The sequence below is a fragment of the Lacerta agilis genome, chromosome 9 (assembly GCF_009819535.1).
Source record: "Lacerta agilis isolate rLacAgi1 chromosome 9, rLacAgi1.pri, whole genome shotgun sequence".
Taxonomy (NCBI): Eukaryota; Metazoa; Chordata; class Lepidosauria; order Squamata; family Lacertidae; genus Lacerta; species Lacerta agilis.
The window spans coordinates 35,924,372-35,946,916 of NC_046320.1; the positions used below are offsets into that span (position 1 = coordinate 35,924,372).

At 37.3% G+C, this 22,545-nt stretch overlaps 1 protein-coding gene across 5 annotated transcripts in view; it reads left to right on the plus strand.

Moving 5' to 3' along the window:
• The window catches only part of FBXW7 (F-box and WD repeat domain containing 7), a 116,322-nt gene that overhangs the window by 91,841 nt on the left and 1,936 nt on the right, over nt 1-22,545 (plus strand). For 4 of the 5 annotated variants that reach the window (XM_033160432.1, XM_033160431.1, XM_033160434.1 and 1 more), the window contains 7 exons: nt 649-783; nt 9,581-9,704; nt 11,698-11,834; nt 13,345-13,458; nt 15,235-15,416; nt 16,604-16,829; nt 20,440-20,650. In XM_033160432.1, coding sequence (XP_033016323.1) covers nt 649-783; nt 9,581-9,704; nt 11,698-11,834; nt 13,345-13,458; nt 15,235-15,416; nt 16,604-16,829; nt 20,440-20,650 — 1,129 coding nt within the window. Of the gene's footprint in view, nt 1-648; nt 784-9,580; nt 9,705-11,697; nt 11,835-13,344; nt 13,459-15,234; nt 15,417-16,603; nt 16,830-20,439; nt 20,651-22,545 lie in introns of those variants that run through there. The other variant, XM_033160435.1, reaches the window with a different exon arrangement.

The following is a 22,545-nucleotide window of genomic DNA, read 5'->3' on the forward strand; positions in this document are numbered from 1 at the left end:
TCTAGAATAGGTTATCTCCTTTTATATTGTTTTCCCCAAAATGGTTTTCATAAATGGCATTTGTGTAGCAAATCAAAACTTTGAGCCCAGATGAATTTGAGAGAAGATGTGCTATATCTTCAGTTATTAATTCTTCTGCAAATGGTTTTGCTAATCTGCTGTGTTTGCAGATGAGTGCCTTATTAAAACCATCAAATTTTATTATGCCCGTTAGTAGGAATATGAAGTAAGAAAATTACCAGACAAAATTCCCTCTTTTCTTCCTAATGTAAAATTATGTTTACAAAACACTGGTTTAGAGCCAGGAATCAGGAAGATTGCACTGTGGCAGATGTACACATGGCTATAAAAACATTATTATTTTTTGCAATAAACAAAGCCAAATGAACCTGAAATGAAGTTACTACTATTAAGTTTGGATATATATATTTTTTACCTCTCCTTTTTAATTTAAAGTTTATTATTTTTCTAAGGAACATTTGTATGGTTGAACACCTGTTTCACATTTGAAAACTCTTCACCATTCTGGGTGGTATTGCAATAATTTTTCAGTATATTCCATAGCAATTTTCAAATATTACATTTTTGGAATGCATTAATATATGAAAACAATACAATGGAAACTAAACATATATTTGCACTTCACAGAGCTGGAGTGGGCCAGAGAAGTTACTTGCCTTAGATGAATTGATTGATAGTTGTGAACCAACACAAGTGAAGCATATGATGCAAGTGATCGAGCCCCAATTTCAACGAGACTTCATTTCCTTGCTCCCCAAAGAGGTGAGGATTATCACTTAATACTGGGCTCCTGGTACTGTTTGCCTATGTAATGCATCATCTGCCACCTTTAAGCATTTCCTTGCTAATTATAGTATTCATTGTTGTCAGTGTAACACTGTTAATTGGCGTTGAAGAGGACTGCAAGTTGATAAACTGCCATGACTTAATAATGTAATTTTCAGATTAATGTATGCTTCTGAGACCAGTGACTTTGTTTCAGTGACTAGGATATGTCCCCTGCTGTTTGTGACAGTCATTTCTTATATGTAAGGGGTTTTTTCCCTGAGCTTTCAAGAGCTGATTTATTATCCATTGATGATTTCACTCTTAAGGTTTTTAAAAAACATAATAGGTATTTAGCTTTTCATTTTATCTCTACTACATTTTATGAAGGGAATAAACACCCATATAACTTCTTCAATCAAATTATATTCAGTTTTATAGGATAAGTATGCATGTAGTCCAGAATTCATTTGTATCTAGGTCCCATTGAGGTTAATTTGATAATTTGTGAGAAGCGTGAGCAGCATTATAAAGTTGGTAACTAGTGCATTCAGTCATGTCTGAAGATGGATACTGGAAGGTAACTATCAACACCCCCTTCCCGTCCTGTATCTGGCATTTTGATGACTAGGGCTAGTTTACAGTACGAAGTATAAGAACATTGTTGTGTTAATATATGACTCCCATGCTTGGAAAACATCTTCCATATTATGAGACCGCCCCAAAATAATATTATTGTAAGTCGGCCTGGGACTAAAAATAAAATATTTATACTTCCTTATTCTCATCATCAGTCAAAACAAACAACGAAAAGACCAGGTGAACGCTTTTGCAACTCACAACCCAGGTCAACAAATAAGATTAAGTCAACTGGAAGCAAGTTCTTAACTCAAGTGCTCTTCATTGAGAACACACAACCTAATGATGGTTTAGTGATACTCCTTTCTCTGGGTTCTTTTAGCAACTACAAAAGGTGCAATACCAAACACTAATTGTAGTTACTGGAATGGATGAGATTAGTGTCTCTAGTAGTTTTTCTTCACTTTTAGCTCTAGCTGTACTACTATATTGTTATATTGGATTGGTGTTTTTGAATTAAAATTTTCTCTTGGTGTAAACTGGTCAGAGCATCTCGGTGTTTGTAATTATGGTACACGGGATGCTTACACTTAACAAATACTTTTACTGTAAAACAATTTTGTCTATAATTTGTTAATTATTTTCTTGAATAAGTTGATTAAAAATAAATGACATTGGTTTTAATTAAAATCTTTTCTTGTAGAAGGTATTACTTTTCTACTAAAACTGGAACACCGGTAATCAGTAGTCAAAATAGTTTATATAAGAAGGCTTTTTTCAGAGCTGTATTCAGGAATTGCTAAGTAAAATTGAAAAGGAAAGGCTAAGTGTACAGCTATCTTTAAAAAAAATATGCAATTTTAAGATTTCATCCAAGGAATAATTGACACAAACAGTGGTGCCTGTTTCTTTCCTAAGTTGATTGTTTAAATCACCTCTTAAAAGATCTATGGGTTATTGCCATGAAGAATAATAGCTGAAAAATTTTCACATACAAATATGCTAAGTTAATAAGTCAACTGTGCATATATGCTATCGTATTACTGATTGCCAATAATGCTCCAAGGACATCAGAACATTAGCAAGGCTTTAGGCAACTACTGCCAAACCTTTAGCTAGTTCTTGCATTGCTCTTGATTAAAAAACAGGATTGATAAAAGGAAATTTCAGCAACATTCTGCGTCACACTGAGAACTAATTTAGTCCCCACACCCACATCTCTTGGCATGGCTTAATGATCACTGTTTTTAAGAGTATGTTATTTATACTCTAGGGCAGATAGTTTTTTTAAAAAATGTGTGTAATAAGTTTTGCCCAATCCAACCCTTCACCCTTTGAGGCTTGTTGTTGTTTGGTTGCCTGGCACCCTACCTACGCTAGCAAGACATCAGCTATATCATATTTAACTCACTGGAACTTTCTAAACAAACATAGCCATGACCTGGATTCCTGCGTATTTTGCAAATGACAAAGGTTTACTAAATTCAGCATTGGGATTCATGATTCTATTCTTCCTACAGCCTACATGGCTGTGACAATTTTTTAAAAAAAGTTTCCCACTTGTCACCAGGAGTTCAAAGAGAGGTGGCAACAAACCTGATATGGTAAATATATGGTTTCCCTGGGGCTTGTTTGGTTAGTCAGAGCTGCAGCAGTAGCCTCTCAGCAAGGGTCATCACTTCCACTTACTGTGAAAGGGAAGTTGGGATTGTCAGAAGCCAGATTGGTTCTGCTGGTGCATGTGCACAGCCCTGACATCACCACCACTTCACTTTTCCCTTTTCCAGGAAGCAGCAGCAGTACCACCACCAAGAGGTTATTGCTGTGGCCCCAACCCACTGAATGAGCCACTCCTGTTTGCACATCATGTTGCCGCATATTCAGTCCTGCTTCCTAGTTGCCTATGTTGTATGGCATAATGACCCATTTGTTGAGGCATCATTATAGGATGTAGTATTTTACTTCTCAGGCTTTCTGCCATTACTTCTTCTTCAAGCCTCAACCAATCAGAAATGTTCTTGTGTAGCTACAATGATTGTGTTTTGAAATTGATTGCTGGTTTTATTCAGTAAAATTTGTTCGTTTTTTTACAATTAATTTAATTTTTTAATTTAAACTGCTGTGAGATGCTGTAGAAATCAGCCCTGTGATATAAAGACAGGCTAAAAAGAATGCCAGTTTGCTGTTCCTGTATTGTTGTCCCTTTAGCAAAACGTTGCTTTAGGTGTGAAAAGTGAGTATACAGAAACACCTTTTACAGTGTTTGGACAGAGTGATCCTCCCAAGACATCATGATCAGTTGGCATATAGATCTTTTTTTAAGGAGAGACTAGACAACCACCTATCGGTGATGCTATGTAGTAGAATCCCTGCAATGGCAAGAGCTTGGACTAGATGATCTTTGATGTACTTTACAATTAAATGATTCTAAAAAACTCAAGGCTCTTTTGTACAACAGGTTTCTTGGATTCTTAATGATCTCTCTCTTTTTTAAAATACCACTGCCAAAGGTGCCTTTTTTTCCTTTTTGAGAGTAAGTAGGCAAATAACTACAAAGACATGAGTGTTAACGGAGAAATCCGAGGGCTTGCTTGGACAAATTGGAGACCACAACCAAAGGTCAGAGCAAACAGCAGCCAGTAGGCTTGGTCTTTATTCAAGGACAAAAACTGTCGCGACAGGGCTCCCACTCCTCACAGGTAGGAAAAGATGGAAGCCCCGAGAAAGAAGTGTCCCCAACTTTTATTACCTCCCCCCCCACCAAGATACACCCCTAAGATTACATCCGAATATTTTACAAGACGGGAGGGGTTGGAGCAGAAACCTGAGCAGTTTCGAACCTGAGCTGCTCTCTGTCATGCCCCTCCTGGATACACTTTCCAGGGAAACAAAAGGTGTCATTTCCTCTGGAAGGAGCTGAGCACTGTCCTTTTGAGTTGAATCTACTCCCGAGCGGTGGTTCTTAGTTAAACAGATGTACCCTGTCTGGCGGTATTGAGTCGGGAAAACCGTCTTCCTGAGTCCGCTGCGGACGTGCTGCTACGCCTCGCAGATTATGGCTGACCGGCTTCCAGGTCAACCCTGCCGCTAGATTTTCAACGAGGACTTTATAAGCGAGTGGGAAAGTTAAGGAAGTGACAAATAAACATATAGAAACATTGTATAACAGAGTTGCTACATTCTTTGAGTGGATCAGTCACGGTCGAGTGACTTCGGAAACATTGTATTATCACCTTGTCAGATAACAGGCCTGCAGTACCCTTGAGCTTGCCACCAGGGGCGCTGTTCAGGAATGTTGTTTTATGAATGGACGGAGTCTGCTTCCCCGAAAAGGAAGCGGGATTTCCAAGCCTAACTCCCCTTATCTACAGGGAGAGGCCGTTCTAAAAGGGGGTAACTGGGGTGACTGAGAAGAATGTGTGTAGGGTTGTGCTTATGGGACTGGTATGGGGAAATTCCTACAACATGAGTAAATATCACCACCTACTATCATGCTAGGCATTATGCATTAGAGAAAGCTTGTTACATCCTCTCTTTCCTGTAGTTTTTGTTAATTATTGAAAGTTATTTTAATGAATGTTATGTATCCTAAAGACATTCATACTGGTTTTCTAAATAAAGTATTAGAGTGAAAACACTTGCCTTAAATTCTCTAAAGTAACCTTTTCAATGGCATCGTTATGGCTGCAGCAAAGAGACCAGGTTGCCAGGGGGTGGGAGATATGTTTCTATTTGATATCATACAATTAAGGTGTGTGTTGCTAATCAGAGGAAGAGGATGAAATTTCCTTTTCAGTGCAAGAGGTAACAATATATTGGTTTGGGTAGACTATACAATTAAGAATTCATTGTTGGCCATTTGTTCTGTATATTTTTTAAAAAAATAGATTTTAAAGTTTTATGATACTTCTGTGATTTTGCTGTGCACCACCTTGATAAATAAAATTAGGAATACTGGGGAAGTGCTGCCATTCCTGTTAGATGAAAGAGCCAGATGTGTGGCAGGCGGTGAGAGAGAGGGGGATATGATTGTTCTCTCCTGCTAGTTTGATTTGCCTGGTTGGTTACACCATTGGACCACTCTTAATACACGGCAGGTTTCTTGATTCCCCCACAAAGCTTACTGGAGACTTGAGAATAAACCGCAGGGTTATACAACTGGTTTTTCTTCTGCATGGCTTTGTACACCATTTTATCCAGACAAGAAATCTACAGGCTTGTCCTTCTCAATCCAAGAAAAGCTCCAGAGGCTATGTGCTGCTTGTGGCTTGGCATGGCTATTGATGTCTGAGCAAACATTTGTTTGTGCAGAAGTGCCAAACATAAAATGCTAATGTGGTTCTGTGCACAAGGGACTCTTAAACAAGGAACAGGCTTTCTGATCACATGCTATATGACTGGAAAGGAGTTGAGAAGAATCACTAAGAGTTCTTTCCTGGCATGACTGGCATAACCTCATGCTTATTAAATCTACTGCATTTTGCGTAGCTTTTCCTGGCAGAATGTTTTTCCTGGTTTTGTTTGATGGTTTCCATTTTTAAAGTACAATGTAATACAGTATATGTGAATATTTTAGGACCCACCTTATTCCTGTAATTTAAACTGTTTTAAACCATTTTAATGGGCAATAAACTGTAATAGTAATATTGTATACTTCCTTAAAATCCTCATATTCTCATAAAAGCACGACAGTAGTTTTCATAGAATCATAATTGGAAGGATCATCTAATACAACCCTCTGCAATGCAGGAATATGCAGCTGTCCCTTATGGGGATAGAACCTGCAACTTTGGTGATATCAGCACCACTCTCTAACTAACTGAGCTATCAGTTTGTGAAACATAATAGTTTTTTTACCTTGTTTCTTTCTATGGGTACTGTTTCTGTTGTAGCTACTTACCTTATACATACGTTGATTGCAAGAACCCAGAAATCTTGACTAGCCTGCGGTTTCTTTGTGCTAGTTCTATTTTCTGTTTCTCTCCCCCTGCTCCCAGCTCGCCTTGTAATTAGCTTGGTGTTATTTCTGAGCTCAGGGTACTTTCCTCTTTGCATTTTATGCAAAGTAAGTGCCACTGTGTTTAGTAGTATTTACTTCTGGATAAGTAAGTGTACTTATGAGGGCAGCCTGAGAGAGCTTTGGAAGTTTAAGCCTAGGGGAACTCAGCCGCCAACACTCTTTTCCTAAGCAATTTTTTATTATGAAAAGCAGGCAATGAGTAGCTGGCAGCAGCAGAGATCTTGTACACTTCTTTCTTAAGGCTTGGGTGTTCATAAATATGCTCAGAAGTGTCCTTTACAAGCCCTCCAGATCACAGTGGCAGTTTTTAATTGTCTTTTGGCCAAGGAGACCTTGGACACTGGAATCTCCATGCATCTGACTGGTGATGGATGCTTCCTGAGCATGCTCAGTCTCATCCAAAATTTGAGAATCTTTGGGTCTGTATGTAATCGGACCAGGTAAAATTTCAAACCCATCTACACTCCTTCTGAAATGATTGCCCCCTAGTCTTAGTTTTTGAGCGCTCTTAAAAAAAAATCACATAGGAGTACCACTTATTTTATGAATTGTTACACTTCTTTCATGAAAAATGCAGTGAAATAAGATAGAAAACCAATAATTTAAATTATTTATCATTTCTTAGCTAGAGAAGAATTGCTGTTTGCACCCGTGGTTAATGGGTTTTTGTGTTTGTTTTTGCCATGACATTTTTTCTTTTATACTCTGGGTTCTCTTTAGATTGTATAAATCTTTTGCCTTTTTTGACATTTTCTCTCTCTTTCACAATTGTCTAGCTCAGTTGTTGATTTTAGTTATCAAAGAAATGTTTAGGTATATAAAGCCCTTTATTCCTAAGATAAAGAGTCTGTTTAAAATCCCTCCATGGGAAGAGTGGCTGTGTTTACAAAGGAAGCCTTGATTTTATCAACTATAGGAGGAGCAGATGTACCATGTGACTATGCATATAAGAAGCCTCAGGGCACACAAAGGCATTAGATTTAAACTGCGGGGAAATATTAGGCCATTTGAGGAACAGTATCTGCTACTTCAATGGTTCTGATATCCTAAACGCTGGCATTGTATGACTACTTTTAACAACTACCACCTACCAATGTTAAATATTGCCCCCCCCACCTAAGACATTTAAACATCATTTAATCTTTCCCTTTTATTGTGTCCCTTTCCACTTCCCATTTTTTCCTAACATGTGTTAGATTATAAATCTCTTGTACAGCACTCATAAATTGAGACTTGTGAAATAATTGTGTAGTTTTTATATCACACTCCTACCTTTTTATTACTCCTATCTATCCCTTTAGTTATCTGTTAAATACAGCCAAACCTTGGTTGTAGAACGTAATCTGTTCTGGAAGCCTGTTCAGCTTCTGAAATGTTCAACAACCAAGGCGTGACTTGTGTTTGGCTGCAGGAGCTTCCTGCGCTCAAGCGGAAGCCACGTCGGACTTTCGGCTTCCAAAAAGCATTCAAAAACCGGAACAGTTCTGGGTATTCAGCATTCGGGAGCCAAAACGTTCCAAAATAGAGCAGTTTAGGAACCAGGGTTTGACTGTACACCATTCTTTGATTTCAAACGTTACTTTTAAACTGCAGTATGCAAAACTACTAAAAAACAATGCACTCGTAATTTTTAAATTAGCCTCCACCAAAGCAAAAGAAAACACAGTGTTGCCATGATGAACATTTCCAAAGAAATGCTGCGAAAGAGGATGCTAGCCAATTACCATATTTTTTTGGGGGGGGTGGAGAGAGACAATGGAAAAGTGGTCATTCTACTAGGTAATGATCACCACTCTGTCTTGCCTTTTTATGTATGTATGCAGTTTGTTCTGTACGTATTCAAGCTACCTTAATTTCTTTAGGTTATAGAATAATTAAGATTAACAGTATAATATTATTGGATTTGAAACTGATTTTATGTATCTAATTGCTGTTTGTTTAACAAAATTTCTATACCATTTGATTCTAAGCAGTTTACAAGAAATATTAAAATTATCGATTAAAACAGCTAAAAACAATTCAAAACATTTAAAAAGAATTACCGTAAAATAAACAGTAAAAGATTAAAACATGTCAACTTCTATGTGTCTGGATAGACTTGCCTAAACAAATATGCTTTAAGCAGGCACTGTAGAAAGAGAGGTGTCTGCTTGATGTCAACCAGGAACAAGGTTATCGTTGTGATGCCTCTGCCCTGGGCTCCCCTCTGCCCAACAACTTCAGAACAATCTTTGCTGTAGTAGGGCATGCAGCAGAAAACAAGGAAGGGTTGCCGTATCCTCCACCCACCCCCATATTCAGCTGAGACCCCTCTCAAGCAGCTGCCTTCTTCATATACCAGCAGGCAGCAAAACAAATGCAGCAGCAATGGAAGGATTCCCACATTCCCCCCCCCCCACCTCCACATTTTCAAAGTTTCTCAGGCAGCTACCCGCTGACTGTTCCTTGTGGCCAGCAGGCAGCAAAACAAGTGACAGGTGATTCTCTCATTTCTTCCTCCACCTCAGCACACACATTTTTCTAAGTCTTAGCAAAGGGGATTGCTGGAGACATTGAGAGGGGGAAGTGCTTAACCCTTTTCCACCACTGTGGAGCAGTGGAGGGTGTGCAGTTAAACACTTCCTCCCAAATCAGACTACCACCCCCCAACCCAGTAGGCTGCTTTAAATCCATGGGAAATACACTGAGACCTCAGTCTGGTCCAACACTGCCAATTTTCATTTATCTCTCTGTGCATGTTAAGACTGCTGAAGTAGGAACAGTCTTTCCATTCGCTTGAAGTCTTCTAATTTTTCCTGCTCTCCCCCCCCCCCTGCAACTGGACCATGTACCTTTGATCACTTGCTTCATATATCCAGCTACAGAGAATACTGGTACACCCTTGTCACACAGGTTAAACAAGTATTATGCAGTTACGGTTTTGCCTGCCTTCCTCGGAAAACTTTCCAAAGCCATTGCGTTAAACTAAATTATCAGTTCTGTCCCATATTCATGTGGTATTTATGACCCCACTAATATGCCTTAATAGATCATCCTTCTGTCTTGGCTTCTCTGATTTTAACAGTCTGTTCTACTAATGCATCCACTGTGCCCATGTTAATCTTTGGCTATGTGAATATACAAGACACAGTACAATCCCTGAAGTACAGCAACCTGAATGAGTTTAATCTTCACTTCTTTTCTTCTTCTTTTAAGTTGGCTCTGTATGTGCTTTCATTCCTGGAACCCAAGGACCTGCTGCAGGCAGCACAGACATGTCGATACTGGAGAATTCTGGCAGAAGACAATCTTCTGTGGAGAGAGAAGTGCAGAGAGGAGGGTAAAGTTCATTAAACTATTAATTCAATCATTAAAGTTGGTTTTTTAAAAAATAAGATTTTTGAACATCCTTTATGGAAACACAATTCCAACATGTTTTGTGCATTGTGCTTGGTCTATGTGGTAGGTGTATCTTCACCAGCAATAAAAATCCATATACGTAGCAGTTGCAGGCTAAATTAACTATACTTTGTATAAATTAATGAACTGTGCAGGTTAGGAAGCAGAATTGTTTTAAATCCAATAGAAATAGAGGATTCAAAAAACTCAGAAGGTGAAGCCTACCAAGTGCAAGCAAAACTTCTATTTGGCAGTTTTTTGTATTCTCAGCCAATAACCCCCAGAGGAAAGCAAGAAGTGGTTATTTTAGTGGTTTCTTATCAATTGCACAATCTGGTTAGGTTAGAATTTTCAAAGGTGCCTAAACAAATCAGAAAGCCCAGTGTTAATTAAATTCAGTGCCTTTCTACCATATACTTTTGTGAAACTACTTCAAGGCAACTTACGAAAATAAGCTCTTGCTTGTTGTTGTTCTTGTTTTTCCCTGGAGAAAATATAAGTTTAAGAAAGACTCTCCAGATGTGAAACCTGGCTGTTATGTTAAAGACTGACCAAGTGGATGAAGTTGGAGAAGCTTTCTCTGTACATAAAAAGAATGTCTGTTGGTACTTACCGTACGTTATTGCTAGGATTGTGAGATCAAATGGCTAGAGAACAAACAGGTAGATGTTTATCCACATGTTCCAGCAACCAGAGTTTCAAGCTAGTAATGAGATGCACCAGAGGGTAAAGATAGAGAGGATAACACAGAACCTAAGACTATCTTTTTAGTAAGAAAGAAAGAAAGAAAGAAAGAAAGAAAGAAAGAAAGAAAGAAAGAAAGAAAGAAAGAAATCATAGAATCATTGAGCTGGGATATACAAAACCTTTGGCAGAAACAGTGCTTAAAAGCACTTAGATAATTTTTAAAAAATAATTAGTGTCAGTGGCATAAAATTCTGAATCCAAGTGCCCAAAGGAAATAATTAAGTAAGTAGTATGAGATGCTACACTAAATCTGGGTTAGCTGAGCGGACATAAGCAGCAAGAAACAGTCTGCTGATCTCAGGAAAACAAATCTTAGAACTATGGAAAGCTTAAAAGTGAAACCATATATTTAAGATTTATTTATTTATTGTCATTGTCCGTATATACACAGTATACACAACAACGAAAATCAAACACCCAAAGACCGGATTTACCATACACATTTGCACATATCTCCAACACTCTCATCCTTATTAAAACATAATCTTTTAAAACATAACATAATCCAGAGTATAACATAACCTATTAAAAGCATAGCATAACCTAAGAGCCTTGATAATCTTTGAAGAAAATGGAGTTTTGAGATGTAACAGTTGATATTTAAGAAGAGATGATGGGATTGAGTTGGTGGGGATATGTGGATAGATACTTCAGCACAGTGGACCTTCGGGGAATGTAATCTTCGGGTTGCGAATGCGGCAAACCCGGAAGTGGGTTTCCCGCTTGAACATGCTTAGAAGTGCTCTGCATGCTTCGCGCATGCGCAGAAGCGGTCCTCCGGTTACGAAATCTTTGGGATACGGCCAGGCCTCCAGAATGGATCCCATCCGTAACTGGAGGTACCACTGTATAGGCTTTACAGATAGATACTTAAAGGGCAATGATTATTGGTGGAAGCAGCTTCTGCCAACCTGGTGCCCAGCAGATATTTTGAACATCCTGTCAGCCCTGCCCATTGGCCATACTGGCTGAGACTGATGAGAGTTACAGCTTAAAACATCTGGAGGGCACCAGGCTGGGAAAGGCTGGATTAAAGTACAGAACAGATTTGGATAGAGTATTGTCAACTGAGAAATAATGTTAGAGTATAGCAAAGTTGCTAATAGTTTTATTTCCTTGGAAGGAAGGGTGTGAGAGAAAGGAAACTGACATTTGTTGCCTGTTTCTGATTTTTGGTTTTAATATAGGAATTGATGAACCATTACATATCAAGAGGAGAAAAGTAATAAAACCTGGCTTTATTCATAGTCCATGGAAAAGTGCTTACATCAGACAGCACAGAATTGATACTAACTGGCGGCGAGGAGAACTTAAATCTCCTAAGGTAACCATCTTTGAACAAAGAATAATATATAATGAATTAAGTTGGATTGGGGCTTATTCTTATTTAATAGTAGCCAAATTGTTTCTGACATTTTTAAATGACACCAAACTTTTAAAAGGAATTTTCAAACTCTTCAGGTTTTAGTATTTGTTGCATTTCACCATTATCTTTTGTCATAGCCATAAGTGTTTTAACACATAAAACTGAGTGTGTATTGGGGTGTTGCCTATTCTTAGAACATTAAGTGGCTATATGATCCAGATTCATTGAATGCATGTGCATATGCTTACATATCCTATATGACCCTTTGATATATCCATCCTTCGAATCGCATCTCTGCTATTTTATGCAGTCACCAAGAATCATAGGGTTAAAGAGTTGGAAGGGACTCTGAGCGTCATCTAGTCCAACCCCCTTCAATGCAGAACCCAAGGTTTGGGTTGTGATTATGGAAACTCAGTTCTCAAGGGAAAAGTAAATAGTCTGAAAGGCAGAGTAAACTTGCACAGAAATCATCTGTGTTGGAGTAGTGTGCAGGTTTATATTATAATCCAGTGGTCTCCTCAAGCCTTTAGGAGCCCCATAGAAAGTGCAGCACTCTGCACACTGTGACACATTGCACCCCTCTTGGGGATCCTGCAAATACATAAGACTCTCACTATCCTGTCCATGCATCACAATGACACGTATTTCCATTATAAAATGAAGTAATTTCCAACATACACAATGTAATACCTGATTCGATGAAAGGTTTTGTGTCTTCTTTCATACTGTACAAAGAGTACAAGTCCTTTCTCCAATCAAACTAAGTGCCAAGGCATTAACATGACTTATTACAATTTAGTTTGTGCTAACAAATTTAGGTGGGACTATATATTAATACTTACCCAATAGTATTATGGTTAGTCATGGTTTTGTGAAACTTTTTTTAATGCCTTAGAGATTAAGCACTAAGTAATTCTAACCATGAGAATATTTAACTAAGGCAGATTAAAAATGCAGCATCTATCATTGTTTGGAAACCGCAGGTGATTGCTGCAAGCATGTTCTATGAATAAGAAAGAACTACAACTGGTGCCTTACTGCTTCCCAGAAATGATATGGACTGTCCAGAGCATATCATTCACCAGCCTGTACGAATGGAATAACTATCAAATACTAGCAAGCCTTTTGATGTGTAAATGATTGCTACAGGGATTGTGCTTTTGGCCTTTTCAGTAGTAGGATATGATGTTAAGGTGGATGTTAAGGTGTTAAGAGTCAGTAGCTACTTGTCCATGCAAGTAAGTAAGCAAATGGTAATTTGCATGGTTGCAACAGACAAAAAAAAAGTAAAATTGTTTGGTAGCAAGAAAAATTGCAGCATTAAGAAGAAAAATCTAGTTTGTTCCTGTTGGTAAACTAGCTTTACGCGTGGGAAGCATTAATAACTAAAAATTATAAGAATCCAATCTGTAATTTCTATACATGAGTAGTAGTGAAGTATATGTAAATTCTTCTATATTGTCAGGTGCTCAAAGGTCATGATGATCATGTGATCACTTGTCTACAGTTCTGTGGCAACCGAATAGTGAGTGGCTCTGATGATAATACATTAAAGGTTTGGTCGGCAGTTACAGGAAAGGTAAGCCAAATTGTTTATTGTGTTCTAATTAAATTCATCCTAAATATGTTGACAGAATTTTTCCTGATCAGACATACATTAGCTGCATGCTACTTCCTCTCCCATTCTGAAACTGAATTATGGTTTGTTTTAAAATAGAGTTAATGTCTGAGCTGGGCCACTGAGTGTTAACTCATACTGGCTAGTAATTCTTGAATTCTCTTACTCAAACTTCATCAGAAAAGCACAAGAAAAGCTTTAAAGTATATGGGCCAGGTCAACTAAAAACTGTTTTTTCACAAGTGCAAGAGATTGGAGGGTTTCTTTTGGGTGGTTAAGAAATACTACAGAACTTACTGTCTCAGCATTGCATGAACTCTACTGCACCTTTGCAGAACAGCAACAGGGATTCTCTTCCGTTGGCTCCCAGTTTACTGGATCCAACTCATAATTATTATATGTCAGGATATTTTTATAGGGTTAGGGTTAGGGTTAGGGTTAGGGTTAGGTTATTCACCTTTTAAACTATGATAGTTTCAAATACACTTTATCCTATTGAAAATGTTACTTTATTTTTTTGATAAAAACTTCTATTATTAAAAGTTACCTTGTGTGCTCTACCAGAGTCACAACTCATACACCATTAGAAATAAATGGTGGTTCTTTGACAGTTATTTTGCTAAGGACTTATTTGCCACATGTTTTCCAGTGAATATCAATATATGTTTATCATTTCTGTGTTTGATGTATATTTTACCAATATGTATCATGTTTCTAAATGTTTCTCTGTCCGTCTTGTATTCTTTTATATGAATCCAATGTTATCAATGGTAACTTGTTAGCAATCCTCTATCTAAGCTTGCTTTCTCATATTCCAAATGGCAGACAGAGCGACTTCAGTAACAAATGCTTGGCAGGGGGTTGGACTGGATGGCCCTTGTGGTCTCTTCCAACTCTATGATTCTATGAAATGTAGACTTTTGTTAAACACTGGCATTAAATTAGACTTAAAATACAGCTTGAAAGTCATTCAGTAGAATTCACTGAGAACAGATGTCACAAATAATGGCTGTCCTTGATAGTCAACCAAAATGTGGTTTCCAGAGCCCCACTTTCCCCTTCACTACAATCCAGTTTATGTCTACTGTGTCCAATGGGACGAACTCCCATTGGAGTCAAAGCCAGTGCTGCTGTGTAGGCTTCAACAGCAGATGCTACCTATTACTGGTATACTTACTGGAAGTTAATACATCTAGGATTAGGATTAGGCTGCTGGTCTCTGATCTTTATCTGTACTTCTGCTTGAAGTCAGGGGCAGTGCCCATCTTCCCACCCCATAGTCCATGCTTGGAGCTGCACTACAGAGGACTTTGGAAGCTCAGTACAGTTGCCATGGTTATCCTTCTACAACTTCAAAGTTGAGGCTTACAATCCAATTTGAAGCTGGGAAGGAGGGTTGGGAACTTACTGTGATTTTTATATACACCCAAACCTGCTTTTTCCTTTCACTAAAATCCTGACATGAAAGGTATTGCCTCATGTAAAATTTACAAATCCAGATAAGACTTACATTTTTCAGTGTGGGAATAGGGGAAAGTGAGACACTCCCCCCCCTTAATAAATGCAATGCTGTTGCATTTGAATTATGATATAACTTGCCTGCCAGTGTAGTAGTTTCGTAACAAATTATAGAACATCATTGTGTGAAATATGTATGAAGAGTTGGGTAAATTCATCTATCTTTTGTCATCTGTCCTCTTTGTCTAAATGGTAACCATGACAAATGCTTGCTTTCAGTGTCTAAGAACACTTGTTGGACATACAGGTGGAGTTTGGTCATCACAAATGAGGGACAATATAATCATCAGTGGATCTACAGACCGAACCCTTAAAGTGTGGAATGCAGAGACCGGAGAGTGTATACATACATTATATGGTCATACCTCAACTGTGCGTTGCATGCATCTTCATGAAAAAAGGTAACTGTTTATCAACAATTGTAATTTGATTACTTCTTCACCTTTCCTGTACTTTACATTAAATCCAGCTTAATTAAGTTTCAGTTGTAAAAAACAAATCAATCAATGAAACTTATATAAGCTTCAAAAACTAATTGCAAAAAATAATATTTTAATATAAATCTATTCATACAATCTGAAATAAATAAATAATCCTTACATTTGTAATGAGTTTTTATGCACAAATGTAGAGAAAACCCACAACCCAATCACATAGAAAACTTTGCAAAGGAGAAAAGGGGGAGGGGGGAAGACCTGAAAAGTGCAGGAATAGAACCACAAGGTGGATATTTAATAATCATGTAATCAGATAATTGTTTTCTACTAATAACCTTTTTTCTTATATAGCCATCCTACTTGTTAGTGTGGTAAAATCACCTCACTTTAATTGATAAAAGGAAAGGCTCTTTCTTTCTCTGCTTGTCTAAACATTACTTTAAGTTTTCACTCAATTTAATAATTGCCTTTTTAACACTGAATTTCTTGCGTCAAAAATAGACAAAGTTGTAGCTTCTAAGTCCAGGTTTTAAAATAGAAATACAGCAAAACTTTTAAGCGGAAAAGGGGAGAACTAAAGATAACATTCCAGATGCAATTTTGCTTTAAAAAGAATATTAAAATATCTATTGCAAACCCATTATTAAAAGACATGTGACACAGGCTGATAGTTTTGAACTGGGGTAGTTCATGAACCTGTAATCTTCATAGGCTGATTATTCTGTACCAGTTAAGGAGAAGTGCTAAAGGGGAAAGACATCTCTAAAGGCCGGGTCCACATTAGTAGGTTAATACTAATGTTGCTTCAAGGACATTAGCAGGTGCACTTCATTTCTAACATTCTCAGATGGTAAACATAGGTTCGTTGATCCAAAGCTACTAATAGCTTGCTGCTGTTGAGGATAAGGCTGTCAAACATGTTATGAGGAGTGGCATTAGAAAACCAAACTTGCTTATATTTTTCAGTCTTAAAATCTGGTGCCAAGATTTCACAAGCAAAGGTTGTAGCCACTGTGTCTGTCAATAGGAGTTGGTTAATTACCTGCTTTTATACATAGAACTTATTTAGGTAGCCGTCTGAACTAAATACAAATAAAATGGCCACATAAAACTAAATGCAGCTTTTGTTTTTCTTTTTTCCCCCCTCCTAGAGTTGTCAGTGGGTCTCGAGATGCTACCCTGAGAGTTTGGGACATAGAGACAGGCCAGTGTTTACATGTTCTGATGGGTCATGTAGCTGCAGTCCGGTGTGTACAATATGATGGCAGGAGGGTTGTTAGTGGAGCATATGATTTCATGGTCAAAGTATGGGATCCAGAAACTGAAACCTGTCTACACACCTTGCAAGGGCATACTAATAGAGTCTATTCATTACAGGTAAGCATACTGCATCTGGTGCTATAAGTGTCCTTCAGTTTTCCACTAATAGTTATGGATGCCGAATGGAATATTTGCTGAGTAGCCAGCAAATAATAAAAGTGAACCATGTTCTATGCATCCTTGGTTTCCTTTCTCTTCCGTCCTTTGTCTCTCTAGTCCTCTTAATTACATTATAAGCTTTAAATAAAGAGAGCTTGACAATGTATTCCTACAATGCTGTGAGAGCAACTTTGGTAGCTATCTTAGCTTGCATTGTAGGAAAGGTCAACTGTATCCACATTTATCTTACATTTCATTCATTTAAAACCTGTCTTTCTTCCCAGACGGGAGCACTTACAATCATACAAACCACAATCCAAAATTATCCATTACCAAATTCTACAACAAAACCACACTCTGGTTTTGTTTTAATGATGGTTCTGTTTACTTTTAATTTTGGTAGTTATTTCTGTTATTAATGTTTAATATTACTTTGGGGCAGAAAGGCAACTTATAAAATATTTTTAATTATTAAAATAGTTTCAGGATTAACCAAATAAGAAGTTTTAATATACTTCCTTAAAGGCCAATGGGAAAAACCCATACAGGACGCAAAGGGGACAGTATTCCATAGGTAAGGGAGGTGTCATTGCCAAAATGATTCTGCCCCTTCTAGAGGTCAGTCTCACTGAGCATGGCACCACCATATTATCACAATGCATTGCGAGATGGCACCTTGGGCCCTAACCATTTAGGTTAGTACCAGCACCTTCAATGCAGCTCAGATAAATGGCATATGGTCCATGCAACTAATATTGGTTATTAACTGGGTTGGGGAGAAGGTTAGATTTGATCCACTGTTAGCATGGTGTTTCCAGATAGCAGAACCAGTAAACCAAAGAACATTTTTATCTGCTAATTCTTTAGAACATTCTGGTGCTTGACTCTGTAGAACATCCTCTAAACAGAGTGATGATAAATGTCAATGAAGGAAGGAATAGAAATCTATTAATGACCTGTATTTAAGTTGACCAAGTAGCTATCTTTGCCATTTTAGCTTGTTATGGTGTGGTATAAGAGAGTGAATTCAGGTATTATTAGAGCCAGGATGTGGAAAATATAAAGATCTATTTTTGTTGGTATAGTGCATTTTCAACCATGAAAATATGTTTTCTCCAAATAAATTGTGCTGCTGGCATTTAAATAAACTGGAGCTCAATACTTCTAGTGAAACCTATACACAAAGCATTGAAATAGTTCATTTGGTGATTATAAAAAGTTGAGTTATAGGAGTTTTATGTTAATTGTTTTCCTTGCCTCACACACATGCTTAAAATAAAATATCAGCTAAAATGTTTAATGTATGTATAACATCATTAATTTGCACGATATGTTCTAATTGAATCTTTTGGGTCATACCGGTAGTTATATCAACTTAAAATAGATCAAGGTGTGCCATACAAAAGATTGAGAATTATTGCAAAAAAGGACAAAAAGAGAGGGCTGAATTTACAGTGCTTTCTTTTTCTCTGATTCTGATGTGTTGGAGAGAGTGAGACTTGGTCGCATTGTTGAGGCTTTTTAAATGAACTGTGTCAAATTGTGCAGTTTTTACTTTCCTTAGACATGGATGCTGATCTCAAAAAGCTTTATAAGAACATGCTATATAGCTGCATTGGTTCATTGAACACTTGGTTCCTTGAGAGTCAATGCAGTTTAGTGGCTAAATTGTGCTGTGAAATTTATCCAGGAAGATCTAGGTTAAATCCCACACTTAAGCATAAAACTCACTTGTTGTAAGCATAAAATGAAGGGGGGGGGGGAATAAGAGCACGTGTACAGTTTTACTCCTTAAAAGAAGTGTGGGATAAAAATGTAATATATGAAAAATTAAACAAATGGGATCCAGCTGTTAATTAACTTGGTGTTACTAAAACAGAGTTAAAGTAGTATCCAGTATTCCAAATGGACCCTATTAAATTAGGATAATGGAAAATTCAATAAAAATACTTTAAAAAGGATTGTAAGTGGTATTGCTGTATATATCATTGATGGGTATACTAAAAAGAATCACAGGCCAAAATCTTATTTATAATATATATTAAACTGTAAAAATATTTAGCACAATTTTAACAGATAAATAGAATAAAGCTTAATTGATACAGATAAGTTCATTTCATGTGCTAAATTGCTTGGTCATGTCTTTCATCACTCTTGAATTTCAGAGGTGGTCTTTTAGCTTGCCTACTGGTACTCTAGCCTTGTATGGACTGAAAAATCTTAAGCAGAAGAATAAACAGCAATTATTAGATATGCTAGAACTCCTGGACTAGACTTATATGCACATTATAAATAATGAGTAAATAATCCTGTAGGCCCTCCATAAGTACAGTATGAGTTTCACTCATGTGCAGAATGAGTTTTACCTCTCTCTGCTACTGCCTTGGGGAAATATAGCTTATTTGAACACTGTCGTCTGACTGCCTTAAGTTGCTTTGCTACATATGAAAACCTGTGCATTTACAGATGTACCACTTTAATTATGTGATGCATATAACAACCTTCAAATTATAATTTACAAAAGCCCATCCTTTCATCATTGGTAGTGTAAGAAGAAATGAAAACATCATCTGCATTAATTTAATTTTGGATCTAAAGGCTCCAAAGGCCTGCCTTTTCATAGAGGAAGGAAACTTTTAGGTTCTTCTCTTGAGTTTGACTAGGATATTTCTCAATGCCAATAAATTTGCTTTTTGATATAACTTTCATTGCTTCTTTGAGAAGATTGAATGGAGGACAAGAATAAGTAACCATTTAATCAAAGCTTTGATTACTAGATGATAGAACCATATTTAATTGTTCCATCTGTTCGATGGTTATTAGTGTAAAATATTTCCTATTAAGGTATTAATATTAATATTTCATCATTTTAAGATGTATTGACATTTTAACCCATCACTGTATGCTTCAATTCCTTGTGGTTCTCAGCAGTCTGTATTTTGGGGTGAATGCCAGATTTTTAGGGATTCTTTTTTGGGGGAGTGGGGGGCTGTTCCTGCTGTTGCTGTATGCCTTTCAATCTTAATTTGTTATTAGGCAAGGAAAAGATATATTTGGTTGATTAAGCTATAAATTTAAACCAATCAAAGCCTGCATTTGTATTAAAATAATGTTTTTTTAATACACAGCATTAACAGGTAATATTAAAATAATATACAAGGATGCAATGAAACACTGCTTTAGATTAGCCCTTTTCTCTTTGAAAGTGAAGTGGGACATATTACAGATCATCTTTATGATTTAGGGAAACCCTTGTGTATCTATAAGTAAGGTTCCAGCTAGTTTGGCCATAGTCACTTGTTCCAGATACATGTGGAGTAGTTCCTTGAGCAATTTGAGTCAAAGTGTAGCATATGTTTGGATATCAAGAAATTAACCCAGAGAAGCTGGGTTTAGGCAGCAGTGAGCAATCTGAAATGACCTTACTGTTTCTGAAAGTGTATAAGAAATGCTTATATTTTTTACATATCTAGCTATGTATGGGCTTGTAGAAGTAAAGACAATCAGTGTTTACAGATTTTTTTAAACAATAAAAATATATTAATTTAGTTCACATTTCCCCCCTTAGTTTGATGGTATCCACGTGGTGAGTGGGTCTCTTGACACTTCAATCAGAGTTTGGGATGTAGAGACCGGAAACTGCATTCACACATTAACAGGCCACCAGTCGTTAACAAGTGGGATGGAACTCAAGGACAACATTCTTGTCTCTGGGAATGCAGATTCTACAGTCAAAATCTGGGATATCAAAACAGGACAGTGTTTACAAACGTTGCAAGGTAAGCTTCTCATGGTCTTATGGAACTAAATGTGAAATTCTCACAGGACAACGCAGTATTAATGACTCTACACATGTGGTTATAAATTGAACACATGCTTGATAGGCTCATCTGCTGGTGGGAAACGAATATTGGGAGGGGGATACTCACTTCTGCATTTTCTAACTCTGTTTCTGCTGTTCTCTCTTGATATCGTTGAATGATTTGTTCTGTTGTAATAGTTTCTTTTCGTTGGCAAAAAAGTATAATAAATGGCAGTCAGATATGCTATGATAGCAAAGAGGAAGGAACTAGTTTGTCCTAAGCAATTAAATATTCATTGAGTGAAGCATTCTGGAGTGCTTTCTGCCCAAACCCCAAGTTGCCACCCAAAAGGTAGAGAAGGTACTTTGACTTTGCAGTGGTTCACTTTGACTCCACCCCTCCGCCAGTTCTTTCCAAAGGTGGTTTTCCTACAGAATTAGTTTCTGACCAAGATATTATGCCCTGGGCTTTCAAATGACACCTTGCAGGTACAGAATGTCTGCGTGTCTTGGAACCTTTCTCTGGAAAGAGACCAGCTGGCTATGTTGCGTAATTAAAACTGAAGTAGTCTACAGGATAAAATTAACACTAGAGAAGTGCTTCAGTTGTACATTTAGCCAAGCTGTGTTCTAGGTACACTAGCTGTGTACCTAGTAATTTGAAGAAAAGAAAGGAACATAAATTTTAACATATAAAATAAAGCAAGAAAAACAAAGCTTCAGAATCAGACATATTCTCCCTCTTTGTCCTTGGACATCGTATTTCTATGAACCGACTGTTGGTGGTTATGCACTGATCTAGTAGAAATATTTATTTACTGAAGAAAACAGTCTGAGACAGTTGAAAATTTGGTCAGGTTATTTAATCTAATTTATTTACTCTAATAAACCACATTAATATGAAAAAATGCAGTCATTAAAACAGCAACTCATTATTTTCATTCGGAAGTTATTGAGACATTTTAGTGGCTGGAGGTTAATTGGAAAGGCAGACAGTACATAAGAACACGCTGCCTATTCCTATAAATCAAAAAGAATGATTTCAGAGTACGTGTGGCATTAAAAAAGGTGAAGAATGGGGGAGGGAAGGAAAAATGTTAGTGCTTCTTTTGTTTATTTCATGGACATATATGCATGGATATGTAGGAATATTCTTTTCAAAACAAGTGTTTAAAAATAAGAGTCTTTTTAAATATACTATCAGATTTGAAGTATTGTCTTTACAGGCTTTTACCCATAAGTTATTAAGGAAAGTCCACCATGCAGTTAAGCCAAATACGCTTATTATTATTCTCAGACTGGAACCTTTCGTTAAAGTTTGGTTATTCATGTGGGTTGATGAGAAAATGTCATTAAGAAGGCAGTCTTGCAAATAAAAATCAAGAACTCACCACACACTGCTCTATTCTCCTCTCTTCCTTGCCACTGCTACATGAAAGAAAGACTCACACAACTGCCACAGGGACACATTGTTTCCCCCTAGTTGGAAAAACACTATTGGATGGATTTCAAATAGCAAAAGACGAGCAGCCTTCCCCATACACACCTCCTCCTACAGCCTGCACAGCTTTGCAAGGTCATCTTCAGATAAGATGGACAAGCACTGCCAGCCTGCTTTAAACAAGTCATTCTAGGATGACTCTCAGTTTCTGTGCTCTTTTTCTTCTTGCCCAAGAAAGAGAAATGGTGGTAGCTGCCACTGTATATCATGCTTTTTCCTCAGGTGTGTAAAGTGAAGCATTATGACAGCTATTAATCTCATACTGGTTTCTCTCTCCTTTTCTCTCTGACAAGGTGTTTTTAAGCGAGGAGTACTTCTTCAGTTGCTTCATTGGCTACTGGCAAATTTCCCTCTACTTTCTGTTTTTGATC